Consider the following 18,342-nt stretch of genomic DNA (forward strand, 5'->3'; position numbering starts at 1 on the left):
ACTCACAAATGGAAAGGCATTGCAAAGCGTGATAAGCCTAAAAGTCTTAATAGCCATTAATATATTTTGTATGGATTTTCTCTCAGCAAACCTCTACAATAAAATCCGCTCTCTGGCACATGACATTAAGAAAATTGTTTCATTTGTGACTGAAATCACTGACAGATTTTGCACACATCCAGGTACATGTTTAGCTCCACAATTTACCAGCTCATGCACTTAACCAGAAAGCCTCTATAGCGTCTTTATACACAAAATACCAAAGACAGAAAAATACGCAGTCAAATAATGTAGCTTCGAGGACAGATGCATTCTGTATAGTAGGTACTTTACTGAGAACTAAAATGCTGTTTTGCAATGAAGAAGATCAAAGTTGGTGCACAGAAGACCCCTAGCTGGATAAACCTTTAGATAAATATTGACATCTTGGTGAGAAATTCCGAGACCTACCAACCGATGTTATTATTGCTGTACACTGTGTACAACTTGCCTGTGTCCAAACAACAGGGACATCTGGTGCCTGATGTTACCCTAACCATTTTTTTTTCATTCTGCTGTGTATTTGCTCAAGAAAGGTAGTGTATAGAAAAAAATAGTATGAAGCACTCACCATTCAGGACTTGATAGAAGAGAATTTATTCCATGAAAACTATAGAAAGTTTCAGATACAAATGTGTGTAGAGACAAAGAAACAGGAGGGATTTTCATGGAATAAATTATCTTCTATTAAGTCCTGAATGGTGAGTGCATTGTACTATTTTCTTCTATAAGCTACTTGTATGGGAGCAGCATCACCGCACATTGCTGTTTGTCCTGCAAATGACCACTTCCACCTTAGGGATTGAAGCGTAAACTGTGCCAGGTGTTCTGTACGTGTGTTTGCTTAAGAAAGATTGTTGTCAAAATGTTGCATCTATGAATTTTGGTAAAATAAAACTAAGGCTAGGTTCACACATCCCCTGTTCATATTTTCTCATATTTTTTTATACCATTTAGTGGCATCCGTTTGCATCTGTTTTTCATCCATTAGTATCAGCCGCCTGCAGACTCCCGCAGAGTCCATTCCATGATGGAAGTAGTAGTTCCCTGGCTGCGGGAGTTTACAGGCGGCTGGGAAGGCTACATTAGTACAAGTCTGTTCCATGATGTGGGTAGTAGTAATCCCTCAGCACTGCAGGAGTCTGCTGATGTCACCTCTTCTGAGCATGCTTAGAAGTAATAACGGTTCAAAAACGCATATTATAAACCGGGGGCAAACAGATTAAATGTTCATCCGTTTGCCATAGACTTCAATGTTAAATTTATAATATTCGTTTCTATTCTGTTATTTTTGATGGGAGAAATAAATACTGCATGCAACGTCTTTTCTCCCTTCAAAAAATGTTTTAAAATTTTTTAGTAATGTATTTATTGTTTAATATATGTTTGATTTAGGTTTATAAAAATTAAAAATAAATGAATAAAACTTTTATCACTATAATAAAAATAAAATGCAACAAAAACTGGAATTTGATTCCTTGCTCTATGGTCTTACTATGTGCCCTATCTGGGGAGGCATTTATGTTCCAAAAAATAAGTGAAATATATGTTCACATCAGTTGAATAAATTATGAATTTAATGTAACTTGGTTAAGGTAAAAAATAATAGATGAAGCAAACACTATGTCGTTGTATAGGGTAGTTTGTGAGGTCATGTCAACATGCTCATCTATATGGACATTTGCTGAGCTATTGCTTTTGTATAGAATGGAAGAATTAATCACAGTCACTTCAGCAGCGCAGCACACATGCCTTAAAACCTTGATGATGGTTTTGGGTTTTGGTCAGATTCATACTGATCTGCCACAAATTAGACTGGATAATCCTCTCTAAAGTATTCCACCTCTTGCAATGCCCTACATATTTCTCCTGTTCTTCTCTAGCTGTTGTGTGTTATTATAAGTTTAAAAGAGAGGGTGATTGTTGTTTTCTTTTGTCCTCTTGCATATGGACTTCTTGTTTTCTCTTCTACACACATTCCCTTTACCTTTCCACCCCTCTTTCCCTTCAAGTTTGTTTTGTTGCAGTCAATACTGCAATGTTATATTTGTACAATCTATTTAAAGGGATTGTCAGGGGATCAATTTTTATTTATTTATTTTTTAACAGAAGCCTAGGTGTGGTCTAAAAATAATAATTATGTAATAATCATATAACCCGATCCCCTGCATCTGCTGCAATTATGCCTGGTCCTCTGATATACGTCCAGGTTCCTGAAGAAGCACTGTCAACACAGGAACTGCACTGCTCAGCCAATCACTGACTAAAGTGGGCCACTCCTGTGATCTGTCAGTGGCTGTACAGGGCAGTAACTGGTTCCATCCTGATGATGCATCATCCCTGCAGAAAGTAGCCAGGAGGACCGGGAACCAGGAGAGTCAGATGAGGGAAAGTATGGTTTATTTTTAATGTTTATATCATCACTAGGTATCTGTAAAAAATGTTTTATCTTTGGACAAACCCTTTAATTATGAATATGTTAATAATGCTATGAATTGGAATGAAACCTCTGATCTAAAATCTACACCTTAGATGGGTACTCTGGGGAACTTAAAGGGGTATTCCAGGATTGTTTATTTATTTGACTATGGTACAGGGGCTGTAAAGTTAGTGTAGTTCATAATATAGTGTCTTTACCTGTGTGTGATGGTTTTTTTCTCACAATTCTTCTGTGATTTTCACTCCAATATTTATTTTTACCAGCATACAAAATGACTGTGGTCTCAGATTTTTCCCAGCTTGCAATGCGGCAGAGACCTGACTCACTAGTCAGCTGATGACAGGGAGCCTGTCTGCTTCACTTGGTGGGAGAGAGATCAATCTGCAACAGCTGTATGCACCCTGATTGAAAACCACACTGATTTGAATGGATTCAGCTAATTTATGTTTCAATGGGTGGGGTGGCTGATGTGTGGGAGGGAGGAATATGGAATTGTGGGATTTGTAGTCAAAAAAAGAAAAGTCAAAAAGGAAATAGCAGTTCACAAAAAGCTAGCCACAGTGACAAGGTAATCTCACAACATAGCCATTTAGCCCCAAGACAAGCGCAGATCCTTCCTAATCATGTCCATTACTGTCTGCCAGGTACGTACTAAAATCACCTTATGCTGAATAACCCCTTTAACCCATAGCCCACCCTTTCCCTCTCATCCTATTTGTCTAAATATCAATTATTAGGTATATAGAGCTGTTTCCCCTCTTTTGGTTGTAACTTAGATGCAGGGAGTGAGGGAAAGACGTCATCCAGCCGTCCACAGTGTCTCTGTCCAAGACCCTCTCTGAAAGCAGATCCACACCCTCCTGAGAGACACAGACCACATGGTTGCTGCCCTGCGCCGAGGAGTTGTGCTTCCTTTAGTGCTAAGAGCTGGAAGGTGTGTGCAGCCTCAGCCAATTACACACTGAATCTCTCTGCTCACAGAGCTTGATGGTGGGGGCAGCAATCAAAGAGAGAGCTGGCTGGCAGTAAGAGAAGAGCTGAACCGGAACATATCCAGGTAGTCTGGTGGCCTTGGAGCTTTTTTTTTTTTTTTTTACACACACACACACACACACACACACATATATATATATATATATATATATATATATATATATATATATATTCCGCTTAAAGGGTCTATTCACACGTGTAATATCCTATGCATCACACAGGAAAATTATGCTACAGATTTAAAGCAGCGTTCAGTCAATTTACATTGAAATCTGCAGCATAAAATATGGAGCTTCAAATCCTGTACATTAAAATGTGCAGGATACTGTAAGTGTGAATACACCCTAATGGTCTGTTCACACTTTTAGAACCCTGATGCGCAGGATTTGAAGCTGCAGATTCGAAGCTGCAGATTCAAAGCTGTGTTCAAATTCAAATATGCGCAGGATACTATACATGTGAATACACCCTAAAAGTGTTTTCTCATCCTTTTCTCACAGGTGGTTTAGCAACCTATTCTTTATGATCATTCTGCCCTTGCAACAATGGAAAACAGTTTTCCCCTGACATCCTGGGAAGGCTGTGATAGATTTATGTTTATACACAACAGGTTATCTGAAGAGGCAAAGCTGCAGGGGGAGGAAAAACTCATAATGAGGAAGGAGGAAGGTCTCAGACTACCTCAGACTCCCTGTAGACACTGTACCTAAGCTCTAGTCACAGATCACAGCTCTGCCCTTAAGGAAAGAAGCTAAAAAGTGGCAAAAACCTGACAGTAGCTTTAATACTTTTGTTGAACTTCAAAATAATAGAAATATTTATATATATATATATATATATATAAAATTAATAGAATTTGACGTAATAATGAATTACATAAGAGATTAAGATCTCTTATGTACAATATGGTGAATGTTACAATTACAGGGCCAACATTTAATTGAATTACTTTTTCTGTTTGTTCTTTGCTATTTTAACATTTTTCACAAGGTTATTGTGGAATTAAGTAAATTACAAATATAATTTCAACAGTGCTGGCAGCCAAAAATATGATCACTACATTTTTTTTTCTTAAATCAGATAATTTTATTGAAGCATTTTTATAAACACAAAGATAAAGTAACACACATACAAACAACCCACTTCCCACCCACCCCACCCCACCCCACTCTACCCCACCAACACCCACCCCCGAACAGACAATCTGTCTCAGCCCCACATCCCTAACACATCCAGCTATAAAAGAGCAGAACAAACTCCAGCAGATCAGACAAACCAGGAGATGTAGTGTGCAGGACATGGCCCCCCCAGAGGAAGGCTGCAGGGAAACAAAAGAGAAGAAGCACATCAAGCACTACACCAGCAGACAACCTTCACACAGACCAAACAGGAAACGTTCGGACCGACCAATCAAACACTACAAACATTTATCTCGCCCACACACAATCAAGGAATGCATAAACGAACAAATACATCCTATCTTCAGGAGGGTTACATTTCCTCACCCAGGGGCCCCAGATGCCATCAAACTTCCTTTCCACCTTTCGTTTAGTGTAGATCCCCTTTTCCAATCTAACTATAAACTTAACTAGAGCAATTAAATCTTCCACATCTGGAGGGGTAGGCCTAATCCAATATTGCCCTCAGTTTCGGAGCCTGATACAGAACATGTAGTATGGTAATCTCTACCAATGAGGGTTCCTGTCCACAACCAATAAGACCTAGTAAACACATTTTAGGGAGTCGAGCTAAGGTCACTCCGTACACCGTCCGGATGAGGACAAGCACTTGCCTCCAATAAGTGACCAGGAGGGGGCAGTCCCAGGTCTTATGCACTAGATGTTCCTCCAACCTACCACAGCGTGGACACGCAGAATTGGACTGCACCCCAATCCTATGCAGGAACACCAGAGTTTTATATACTCTATGCAGGAGAAAGAGCTGGGACAACCTATTAGAAAAATAGGGAACGAGCGCCAGCACCGTGGACCACTCCTCGTTGGTCATAACACCAGCATCCCTTTCCCACTTACCACGAATGGTCAAGAGGAATTTGTCATGATGGAAGCTCAACAATTCTCCATACACCCATGAGATAATCCCAGCTGACTCCCTCTTCGAGACCACCAAATCCAAAGCCCTATTAGAATAAATTACCAACGTTAAGGACCTACACTGTGTTTCATAGACATGGCGGAGCTGTAAGTACCTATAAAAGGAAGATTGACGTAGAGCAAACTCCTCCTGTAAGTCCCCAAAGGACTGAACTACACCCTGAACAGCTAGTTGCTCCAAAATACACAATCCTTTCCTCTCCCAAAAGCCAGAATCCATAAAAGAGTAGAAATCAGGCAAGCAAGGGTTACGCCACAGCGGGGTAAATTTAGTGCAACAGTAAGTCCAAGTAGTTTTTGCGTGTGGCCCCAAAGCTTGCATAAGAGATGGGTAGTGGGAGAGGAGTCAGGAGGCCTAGTAAGGGCACCTATCTCAAGCATGTGGAGCGGGATTCGTCCCCCATGTCTGGCCATGAACAATCATTTCATGGGGCCTAACGTGCTAGCATGTGCCCAACCCCGTATTTGGTGCAGTTGGGAGGCCAATAAAATATAACCAGGGATTAGGTAGGGCCATGCCCTCTGAAGACTTTCCAGTCTAATTCTGGCAGTGCACACATACCAGCTGCCTGAAAAGACGCTGAATGCGCTGAAAGTGGGCCATCGTAATCCACACCGGGGAATTTTGCAAAACATACAATAATTGCGGAATTAAGACCATTTTGGCCAAGTTTGTCCTACCAACCACCGAAATCGGAAGTTTACACCAAACTGCCACCTTCTGGGAACTCTTATCCAGGAGAGGGGTCAGGTTGCGAGGAACAAAGTCATGTAGGGATGGGTTAATGTAAATGCCCAAATACTTAAAACTAGTCACCACCTGAAGCCTGGAGGCAGCAATCTGAGGAATAGCAGGCAGAGGGTCAAGAGGCATCAGTACAGATTTGTCCCAATTAATTAACAGACCAGAATATGAACCGAAGTCAGAGATAAAAGCGACATGACAGGAGCCAAGGAGAGGGCCGTATCTCCTAAAAACTGCAGCATATCATTCGCATAGAGCGCCACCTGCTCTTCAACAGACCCATACCCAAACCCGAACATGCTAACAGAAGACCTAATGAGGCAAGCCAAAGGCTCAATACCTAATGCAAAAGAGTAGTAGCAACAGGGGACACCCCTGCCGCGTGCCTCTCTGCAACTGAAAGGGCTTCGATAGCTGACCATTCACTCTAAGTCTGGCAACAGGGTCCCGGTACAACAATTGAACATAAGAGAGAAACCGAGGTTCAAAACCCATAGATGTCATCATCCCCCACAAGGAGTACCATTCAACGCTATCAAAGGCCTTGGCAGCGTCCAATGAAACCAGTGACCTAGCACCAGCCCCCTCCTGTGACATCTGCAAGTTAAAATAAACTCTACGGATATTGTCTACGGCAGATTCACCTCGCATAAAGCCAGTCTGGTCCCCTTGAACTAGCGATAAGATAACATTAGCCATTCTGTTAGCGAGTACCCGAACCAGCAGCTTCACATCAGCACATAAGAGAGAAATAGGCCTGTAGGAGCCCGCACATAACAGGTCCTCACCAGGTTTTGGAAGAAGCACGATGATTGCCTCCATCATGGAAAGGGGCAAAGTGCCCTCCTCCACCACTGCCTCGAATACCCGCTGCAGTTGCAGCAAGAGCACTCCCTGAAATTGTTTATACACCTCACTTGGCAGACCATCGGGGCCTGGGAACTTCTCATTAGCAGCATCTTTTAAGGCTAGTTCCAATTCTTACAGAGAGATAGGCGAGTCCAGCTCACCCCTCTGATTTGGAGAAAGAGAAGGCAGAGACACCCATCCCACATAGTCCTTCAAGTCTAACTCAGAACAAGCAGTCTTGGATGAGTATGCATCCTGATAAAAATCCAACATCACCCGCAAAATGTCCCTATCCTCCGTGACCTTCCTCCCCCAATGATCTCTCAGACACTCAATATACGTGACCCCCTGCTGGGCACGAGCAATAGAGGCTAATAGTTTACTCGTACCCTCACCACATTCAAAATAATGCTGTTTAGTGAAAAACTGTTTGTGCTCTGCAGCCTTCTCCACATAAACATTATAAGCAACCTGGGCCTGCAACCAATGCTCCTTTGACTCAGAGGAAGGAGACAAAATATAGGCACCCTTGGCCCCAACAATCGCAGTGCCCAACTTATCCCCCTTCGCTCTAGTAAAAGATTTATGGGTACTAATGTCTCGAATAAAGAGGCACAGAGGAACGCCTTAAGGGAGTCCCAGAATATGGAGACTGAAGCCGACCCGGAATTAAGTTCTATAAAACTCCTAAGTTCTACACCTACAATCTCTGCCGTAGTCAGCAATTTTAGCCAGAACAGCGGGTGCTCGCCTCCAATGTCCCATTGCACCTGCAATTTTAGGCAGACAGGAGAGTGATCAGATAAACCTTGTGCCAAGTACGCAACCTCCCGCACCAGACCCAATAGCCAGATCAATTCTAGAAAGAGTCCCATGAGTAGCAGAGTAGCAAGAATATTGTTTAGTAGTCGGATTACGATAACGCCACAGATACAGTAAGTCAACCTCACGCAACATTCTAGCCAGGCCAGTAGGCCTAGAGGGAGGGGGGCCCGGAGTCCCCAACATTTTTCTAAAGAAGCATCCAACACTTGATTAAAATCCCCACAAAGAAGGAGAGGAGCCACAGGGAACCAAGACACTATAGATAAGATACGCTGTAATACAGCACTACTGTACGGAGGAGGGATGTAGACACACACAAGGACGAGTAGTCTATGAGGCACTTCACAAACCAGGCATATAAATCGCCCATCTGGATCAATAACAGATGAGATCGCCTTAAATGGAATGGATTTCTGAACTAAAATACTAACTCCTCTAGCATGAGAAGAGTATGTAGAATAATAAGAATAACAAACCCATGCTCTACGGAGGACCACAGTATTTTCTGCCGTCAAATGGGTCTCAGTTAGACACAGTATAGCTGGTTGGAACTGCCTCACCGAATTAAATTGCGTTTAGCAACTTCTCCACGTCCCCAGACATTCCAGCCTATAACATTAAACACTGCCATAATACAGGGAAGAGTAGGGCACCAGAGGAGACCAGCAAACACACTCACAGTTAAGAAAGGCAAGCAAAGTGCCAGAAGGGAGGGAGAGACTGATAACAAACTAGACAAACACTCCAAAACAAGAAACAAAAAACTCAGCCACACACACAACACAGCGGCATGTGGTACCTGGGGGCACCAATATGTTCACCCCAGTCAGCATCACTCTCCAGAACATATAGGAACATCCATCCCACAACACAGAATGGAAAAACATAAGTACAGACCAGAGTGAGAACATACACCAAGAATGCAGTCAACCAACCACACATAACAAATAAACAGTAAGAACATTCCCGCAGTGAAACAGTGAATTGCACATCCCTTAAGAATTCAGTCAAAAGAAAAAAAGAAATACCCCCCACAAAATAACGACCAGTAACCCCCCACCCACCGTACAAAAAAGAACAATGCTATCAGTTCCCAGAGCTAATAATGTATCCCATCAGAATACCAAATATAGGACTATGCAGAAGAAAAAATATCATGACAATGTTAGAATCAGGAACAGCAGTCCACTGGGTAATATGCAGTACAACAGTACCTAATGCAAACAATGTGCCCCATTCTATGAATAAAAGCATTAAAGAACATTATGGAAAAAATAGCATGTTAACCGTAGAAAAGAACAGTTCATCTGGTAGTAAGCAGCATAACCTAAGGGAACAGTTCAGTTCGGGGCAGGGCCCAGAGAGCCGCTATGTGCCCTCTGGCATAACTGAGACTCATGGGCGTCCAACCAGTGGATGGCCGCATCCACCCCCTCGAAGAAGTGAGTAGTGTCCATAGCCACCACACAAAGTGTAGCCGGGTACAACATAGAGTAATGGACCTTCAATGCACACAGCCGTTTTTTGACATCAATAAACGAGGCACGCTTCTTCTGCACCTCCGCTGAAAAGTCAGGGAAGAAGGAAATAACATGGCCATCCACATTAATGGGCTGTTTCTCCCTGGCGAGCCATAGATCCAAGTCCCGATCCCGATAGTATAGGAGTTTAACAAGCAATGACTGGGGCGGACCCCCGGGTGGGAAGGGTCTAGTAGGGACCCGGTGGGCACGCTCCACATCAAAGAGAGTAGTCAAATTGTCAGCCCCAAACACATCTTTGAGCCAGGTTTCCATATATTCTGTGGGATACCTGACTGTGTCTAGTAGAATCTTGCACCGGAGGAACAACCGCATCCTCCACATCACTAATCCTTCCCTCCCCAGCAGAGGTCACTTTCTGCAGGTCATGGAAGATGAGATGAGAGAGATGTCAGACTGCACAGTTCCCACTTGAGTAGTCAGTTGAGAAAGAGTTATGTTGCACCTTTGTATCTCAGCGACCAGAGTAGGTTCAGCAGAAGGCCGAGATGAGGCAGCCGCCGCCGCAGCAGACATTGTAGGCGGAGTGCCAGGCAGGGAAACATGCAAATCCGAAGCAGAGGCTTGTAAGAATGCATCATAATCCTCTAGGGGGTCCGGCGGGGCCCAAACATCAGCCATGGGGAGAGGAGTTCCCCTGCAATCAGTAGAATTCGGGGATGAGGACCACAATGCAAACTTCTCCAGCTTAGCCGCTACCTCTTGCTGCAGCGCCAGTTTATTCCTCAGGTTAGCATACATGCCAGCTCCCTGTTGCGAGGAGCCAGCCTCTTCCTTGTTCTTTTTTCACTTATTAGCGGCAATAGATTGTAATAGAAAATGCAAACAGCAGGAGACAATGGATGAGACACAGGATATATGCAGGAATACACAGCACTAGCACAGTACAGCAGTTGTGAGGGGGTAGGGAGAGCACTAGGCCCTGAGAGTAGACCACAGCACCCAAACCAGCACACAGCAGCCCCCAATAGAAGTCCTCTAGGCAAGCACCAGTGCAACACTGCAGGGGGGGGGGGGGGCTTCCCTTTGGCAGACAGGGGAGATGAGATAATGAATCCCCGGCAGAGAGAGGAGGCAGAGAACTACCGTAGCAGGTCCTCAGATGTGGGGGGGGGGGGGAGCTATAGCAAGGGGTCACCAGGGGTATATAGAAACGTCCTGCACTCATCTAGCACCCCCCCCCCACCACTGCAAGGGGTACCCTTAGACAGTATTGCTCCACTTCACCCCCAATTAGGCACACTTCAGGTAGTCTCTCCCTTTAAGCAGGCTCCCCCAGGGGAAGATAGGTAGCCCACAGCCTTAAAATGGCGGCTGAAACATCAGCTGTAGCCCAGCCTCACCTCCACCACTGCTCCGGTTCCGCAAGACAGCATGCATCAGCACCCGCCAGCAATCCCTCAGCCTGTGGCTTCCGCCGGAGACACCGCCAGACTCCGCTAGCAGCAGGGGCAGAAAGCAGGGCCCAGGATCCGGAGTCCCAAGATGGCGGACAGACAGAGTAGGCCGCAACAACCAGCCCTGATGCTCCACTCAGTGGTGCCCAGACAGGTGAGGGGACCTCCACCACCAACAGCTACACAGGTCTTCAGAAGCGGCCCTCCAGTGCTGTTCTTCAGGAGCAGCGCTCTGGTGCAGGGCTGTAGGCAGCAATCTGGGCAGGCAGCGGTCATCCAAGGACGGGGCTGCCAGGCCTACCCCACCCAGGACGCACAGCACACCCACAAAGCCCGACACAGCTTCAAATATCGCCACCAATAGGTACCCCAACGTGCAGGGGGGTAAACAAAGGGAATAGCACCCTTAGTTCAGCAGGATGGAGGGGATGCAACAGGATAAAAGAGCAGGATAGCAGGAGCTCACTGCGAACACATCCACTCATGCAGCCATGCCCCCATGATCACTACATTTAATCCCACCAAGCAATCGACCATACTCTATTGGTCTGGTCAACTCAGGTTAACCCTAGGGTTTTCCTGAGCATAAACACTTGTTCCCATTAGCAGGACCAGTCCTTCAGTGGAAATTTTGGGTGAGTTCCCACACTTTTTTTCCCCAAGACTTGACCCCTGCTTGTACTTATTGTCTAACATTCATCCATTGATTCACATTAGGTGGACCTATAGATTTGATCACTGAGTGATCCACATGGTGAGATTAATATTCCTGTTTGAATTAGAGAGTATTCTATATTTGTTTATCAACTATATCACCTGGTAATTCTTGTTTGGACTGTATTTAAAAATTGTGTCTCAACACCATCTGGGAACTCTAGTTTTGTGTCTAAACTTTCTTTTTAGATGTTATGCATGTAACAAAGTAAAAGGGAGAAATCAGAATTCCAACCTGCACATTTGTATGGACAGATTTTTATACTGAACTCTAGCAACAGGCAACAAATGCACATCCCAAGCTTACAATCTAATTCTGTAGCCAAGAGCATAGGTAGATAAGGTCACTAGAAAAAAGTTACAAGGACAAGTGACGATAAAAGCAGTGACATTTCCTCTAAGCCGCTCTTTCTGCTTCATATGCTATTAAGATGCCTTTGGGACTTATTCTTCAGAATGGATCTGAGTCACAACACTGGATGTAAAAAATCTGAAGAAACTGCCAAATTCACATACACGATATTAAAATATAATTCATAAATTACTTTATTCTATAACAACAAATGTTTGGCGTCCCCAGTAACAACCTTCCTCTGAAAGAGGACCTGTGGCCTTCCCAAACATTATGATTGTTTAATACCCCTGAAAGCTTAGGGTCCCTGAGCCTAGGGGTGTTCTTATGTTATGAATTCTCCCCCCCCTTACTAAGATATGAAGGTTTTCTTACTCCATCTGACTGTCAGTCCATCAGTCAGTCAGATGGGCATACCATTTATTAGCACTGTGAATGAGAAATAAAGTCAGCACAACTCCACCTGTTGTAATGTGAACTGACTCCTCTTCGGATAACGGCCACAGATGAGAATCGCTCAGCAGACTGTGCGGTGCCAGCGTCTGGTAGTAAGGTGTATGAACAATGCCTGTGGTTTAGTGCATCCTCGTGTATACCCTGCTCCAAGCAATAAATAAAGTGATTGCAAGAAGTGTCCTGGGTGGCATGTCATTTCTCTTTAATAAGGCATACCATTTATTACTTTACTGTGTGCTAATGCTTCAGTGAGGTGTTGGGATTTATACAAGTGGCCTGCTGGAGCCGGCTGCGGGGAAAAGAGGCTAGCCCATATCTGACTATTGGAGCTAATTATTCTGTGTGACCTCAGGCAGCAGAATGGACTTAATCTCATACCATCCTGCAAGTGTAAGGGTTGATAGGGGTAATAGTACTTTCATAAGCCTTTTCAGATCAGATCCTTCATGTTGTTTCATTTCCTAGCTATACAAACCGCGCTTTCTGGGCTGAAAATTATTTGTAAGGTCCCGTCGGTGCGAAGCCAACATTGTGTACATTCCAGTGCATGGCTCACTTACCCTACAAATCATTTTCAGCCCAGGAAGCGAGGCTTGTACAGCCAGGGAGTCAAAAACAACATGGAGGATCTCATCTTAAAAGGATTGCGCAAGTACTATTACCCATTTCATTCCCTCCACTTGCAGGATGGTAAGAGATCACATACATCTCATAACATCCTGCTGTATGAGATCACACAGTCGGCTCCAGAACCTCCCTCATGTAAATTGCAGCCCCTCACTGCAGCATCAGCACACAGTATTGTAATAAAGGGTATGCCCATCTGACGGATTCACTGACATATGGTGTACAAAAACATTCATATCTCAGGAATGGAGGGGGGCAAATTTATACATTATGAACGCCCCTAGTCCAACACCCTTAAAGCGTATTGTGCCCTATTAAAAAATCATAATGTTTGGGGAGGCCACAGGTCCTCTATAAGCATATACACATATTATGACTTTAGTGTACTGCTAGAGAAGTCAGAAGCAGAGATTTTGCATGGGTTCCTATATCATGATTCTGAAGAAGCAAATGTTAGATTCTGTCATTTTAATTGAAATCACTCATAATAATAATTAGAGCTGAGCGAACTTACAGTAAATTCGATTTGTCACGAACTTCTCAGCTCAGCGGTTGCTGACTTTTCCTGCATAAATTAGTTTAGCTTTCCGGTGCTCCGGTGGGCTGGAAAAGGTGGATACAGTCCTAGGAAAGAGTCTCCTAGGACTGTATCTACCTTTTCCAGCCCACGGGAGCACCTGAAAGCTGAACTAATTTATGCAAGAAAAGTAATCAACTGCCGAGCCGAGAAGTTCGTGACGAATCAAATTTACTGTAAGTTCGCTCATCTCTAATAATAATGATAATACATAATGATAATACATAATAATACGCTCATCTATAATAATAATAAATATATGGTATTTACCTGAAAATAATAATATCATCAGATAACTCTTGTCTCTTCTTGTATTGTTGCAGACAGACACAACAGTAATCCTGCTTTGGTACAAGTGCCTTGGTAATAGAAGCCTTAAGGTTGCGCAGAGACCAGTGCAGATCTTGGTTTAGCAAGCTTGTGGTGGTTTCCAATAGCGTCTGTACAAAGTAATAAAAACTTAATTTAGAAAGTTTTGCAAAAAGTCAAACTGTAATAGGGCAATTTTTCAAGACCGCAGCAAAAAAAAAAAAAAAAAAAAAAAATACAATTATACAGAACAGTGTTAATACGTCCCTTACAGAGATCTTGCAGTTTACAAAAAATACTCTGAATAATGTTAACAATCTCATATGAGTCTTTTGATTCACAAATTGTGAAGTTACTTCACATCCAGTGTCATGAACATTAAGGGTGTGTTCACACAGGCAAATTCGTGACTGTACGCAGAGGCTTTCTTTGAGCTTCAGTCAGAAAAGGGGGCCAGCCATAAAGCTCCCGTGAAATTCAATGGGAGATTCAGAGCATAAATGCACAAAAGTGACATGGCACTTTTTTTCCATACAGTTCATTATTTTGTGAGTTTTTTTTTTACAGTGATTTGGAAATTAGAGTGTTTTCCATGTGTAAAAAAACAGTTTTTGCCTATAAGGGAAAGAGAAAGCCCTGCTAAAATGTCTATTTTGAAAAAAATCTATACTGCAAAAAAAAGTAACAAAACATAGTAACAACCCATGAGTGATGACAGTGTTAGATTGTGAGCGACTCAACCTATTAACGGTAATGTCAAGTAAATGTATATTTATTTCCAGGTATAACAGAGGAATAGCACAATGCAGAGTTTTAAGTAAAGATATTGCAACATTGTCATTTACTAAAACAGGCATACTGAGAGAGCTGTCAACCTAAGGGTACATTAGTGTGAATGTACCCTTAAAGGAGATTTGCCATACTGACAACTTACCACCTATACACAGGATCCCTGTGGTCAGACCCCCACTAATCACAATAATGGGGTTCTTGTGTTCTCCTTTTTAAGTTGAGCAGCGATCATGTATATGTTTAAGACTCCATTCACACTCTACAGGAGAACCACGTTCTTGTCACGTGTGGGGATCCCAGCAGTTGGACCCCCACGAATTGGAAACTTATCACCTATCTTGCGGATAGGTAATAAGTTGTTATAAAAAAAAAAATAATAATAAACTACAGACTTAATTTTCGTATAACACATTTCTAGTTTTCTTGTAACAGAAAATACCATAAAAGAACTCCAGCATTACCTGTTCATAGCTAAATGTATCCAGCATTCCTAAAACCAAGCCTTGTATTTCACCTAGCTTTCCTCTCCCATACACTGGATCCTAAAACCAGAAACAAGTATAAAGACCTTGCATTTATAATAATTGTATGTTTATACAATGTACACTGTACAGTCATGGTGGTAAATGTTGGCACCTCTGACATTTTTCAAGAAAATTAAGTATTTCTCACAGAAGAGGATTGCAGTAACACATGTTTTGCTATACACATGTTTATTCCATTTGTGTGTATTGGAACTAAACCAACAAAGGGAGGGAAAAAAGCAAACTGGACATAATGTCACACCAAACTCCAAAAATGAGCTGGACAAAATTATTGGCACCCTTTCAAAATTCTGGAAAAATAAGATTGTTTCAAGCATGTGATGCACCTTTAAACTCACCTGGGGCAAGTAACAGCTGTGGCCAATATAGAAATCCCACTTGAAAGCAGATAAAAAGGAGAGAAGTTCACTTAGTCTTTGCATTGTGTGTCTGTGTGTGCCACACGTGGACAACAGAAAGAGGAGAAGAGAACTGTCTGAGGACTTGAGAACCAAAATTGTAGAAAAATATCAACAATCTCAAGGTTACAAGTCCATCTCCAGAGATCTAGATTTGACTTTGTCCAAAGTGTGCATCATTATTAAGAAGTTTGCAATCCATAGCACTGTAGCTAATCTCCCTGGGCGTGGACAGAAGAGAAAAATTTATGAAAGGTGTCAATGCAGGATAGTCCAGAAGGTGGATAAGCAGCCACAAACAAGTTCCAAAGATATTCAAGCTGTCCTGCAGGCTCAGGGAGCATCAGTGTCAGTGCGAACTATCCTTCAACATTTAAATGAAATGAAACGCTATGGCAGGAGACCCAGGAGGACCCCACTTCTGACACAGAGACATAAAAAAGCAAGACTATATTTTGCCAAAAGGAACTTGAGTAAGCATAAATGCTTCTGGGAAAACATCTTGAGACCAAGATAGTGCTTTTTGGTAAAGCACATCATTCTACTGTTTACCGAAAACAGAATGAGGCCTACAAAGAAAAGAACACAGTACCTACAGTGAAATATGGTGGAGGATTAATGATGTTTTGGGATTGTCTTGCTGCCTCTGACACTGGGTGCTTTGAATGTGTGCAACGCATCATGAAATCTGAGGATTACCAATGGATTTTGGGTCGCACTGTACAGCCCAGTGTCAGAAAACTGGGTTTGCGCCCGAGATCTTGGGTCTTCCAGCAGGACAATGACCTCAAACATACGTAAAAAGCACCCAGAAATGGATGGCAACAAAGCCAGCAATGAGTCCAGATCTAAATCCCATTGAACATCTGTGGAGAGATCTTAAAATTGCTGTTGGGAAAAGGTGCCCTTACAATAAGAGAGAGCTGGAACAGTTTGCAAAGGAAGAGTGGTCCAACATTCCGGCTGAGAGGTGTAAGAAGCTTATTGATGGTTATAGGAAGCAACTGATTTCAGTTTTTTTCCCCAAAGGGAACCAAATATTAAGTTAAGGGTGCCAATAATTTTGTTCAGCGCATTTTTGGAGTTTGGTGTGACATTATGTCCAATTTGCTTTTCTTCCTCCCTTTTTTGGTTTAGTTCCATTACACACAAAGGGAATAAACACGTGTATAGCAAAACGTGTTACTGCAATCCTTTTTTGTGAGAAATACTTAATTTTCTTGAAAAATTTCAGGGATGCCAACATTTACCGCCAAGACTGTATATGTTCAAAAACATAGTTTGGGCAAAGGTATTATTCATCAACACACCCAGCATCACATATTATTTATTCAATCAGTTTTTTAATGCAAACATATCATTTTAGAATTTTATCAATAACATTTATATTGTAGAGCTTCTTCAGAGTCACCATAACTTTGCACTTATAGGCCCATATTTATCAATCAGCCTGAAACCCTAATCATCTGTTTTTTTCTCATAGCAACCAATCCCAGCTCACTTTAATTTTACCAGAGCTCGTTAAGATATGAAAGTTAAGCTGTGATCGATTGCTGTGGGAAAAAACAGACAATTATGGTTTTAGGCTATTGATAAATCTTCCCCATAAAGTTTAGTTCAAAGTATGTTAAAAACTTCATTTTAAATCTAGAAGAATTACATCAGAATTCAGCCACATCCATAGAATTATAGAAACATCCTAAACTACTTTCTTTTACCAGGGACAAAGGTCCAGAGTATTGCACCATGTATCTAAACAATACAGAAATGATGCAGCTTACAATACAAATGTAGGGTTCCCCGAGGTTAACTGAATATTGCACCTATACCCAAATGTGCAAATGAACAAATTTGGACATATGAACAAATTTGGACTAAAAACTAGAAAAAGGTCAGTCCTCCGATGTGCCTAGTTGAATGGAATCAGGAAGGGGATCAATAAAATACAGTATAGTAAGGAGGAGAGAAAATAAATAATAAATGAATAAATAAATGAGAAAATAAATAAATGATGATATAAATAAGAAGCATAGTAATAATAATCATATATAATAATAATAATAATAATAATAATAATAATAACAACAATAACAATAATAAATGAAATTGTTCTATCCAAGATTGAAAAAAGCTCTACCCTGAATCCAGATTTGTCAAATAACTAAATTGATATTTATTATGTAATGATATAAACAGCCGACCGCAGATCCCCAAGTGATAAAAAAAAGTTGCCTGTGGCTTGCCAACTTTGGTTAGCTAGTATCAAAAATAAATATTTTGCAGTCAGTCACTATCTGTGTTCCCTATAGGAAAGAATAGATTGTATAATCCACAGCAGATGGTTTTGTTCCTGTGGGGTATATATGAAGAGGCTCCAGCACTTCCCACCATTCTGGCGCTGGTCGTTGAAGTACAGAAACTCCTAAGGAACACTTCTCCCCCCTCATCCAATCCTATGCGCCTGCTGTCCGATGGCAGGCCGACCGCACAAGTGAGCTAGGAGAGATTCCTTTGTGGCGTCCTTGTGGTCCTGCAGCATTGGACTGAGCGCTCTGGATTACGGTATGTAAAGCCATATGATGTGAAGAACAGGCTGTAAGTGGTGTCAAGCGGTGCTCTCATAGAGCGT

General features: G+C 42.3%; 1 protein-coding gene across 5 annotated transcripts in view; it reads right to left on the bottom strand.

The window, feature by feature from the left end:
- Window positions 1-18,342, bottom strand: part of VPS8 (VPS8 subunit of CORVET complex) — a 281,893-nt gene that overhangs the window by 42,969 nt on the left and 220,582 nt on the right. For all 5 annotated transcript variants that reach the window (XM_056535311.1, XM_056535309.1, XM_056535310.1 and 2 more), the window contains 2 exons: window positions 15,232-15,312; window positions 13,940-14,109 (listed from right to left, as the gene is read on the bottom strand). In XM_056535311.1, the coding sequence (XP_056391286.1) occupies window positions 13,940-14,109; window positions 15,232-15,312 (251 nt within the window). The remainder of the gene's footprint in view (window positions 1-13,939; window positions 14,110-15,231; window positions 15,313-18,342) is intronic.

The sequence above is a fragment of the Hyla sarda genome, chromosome 8 (assembly GCF_029499605.1).
Source record: "Hyla sarda isolate aHylSar1 chromosome 8, aHylSar1.hap1, whole genome shotgun sequence".
Classification (NCBI taxonomy): Eukaryota; Metazoa; Chordata; class Amphibia; order Anura; family Hylidae; genus Hyla; species Hyla sarda.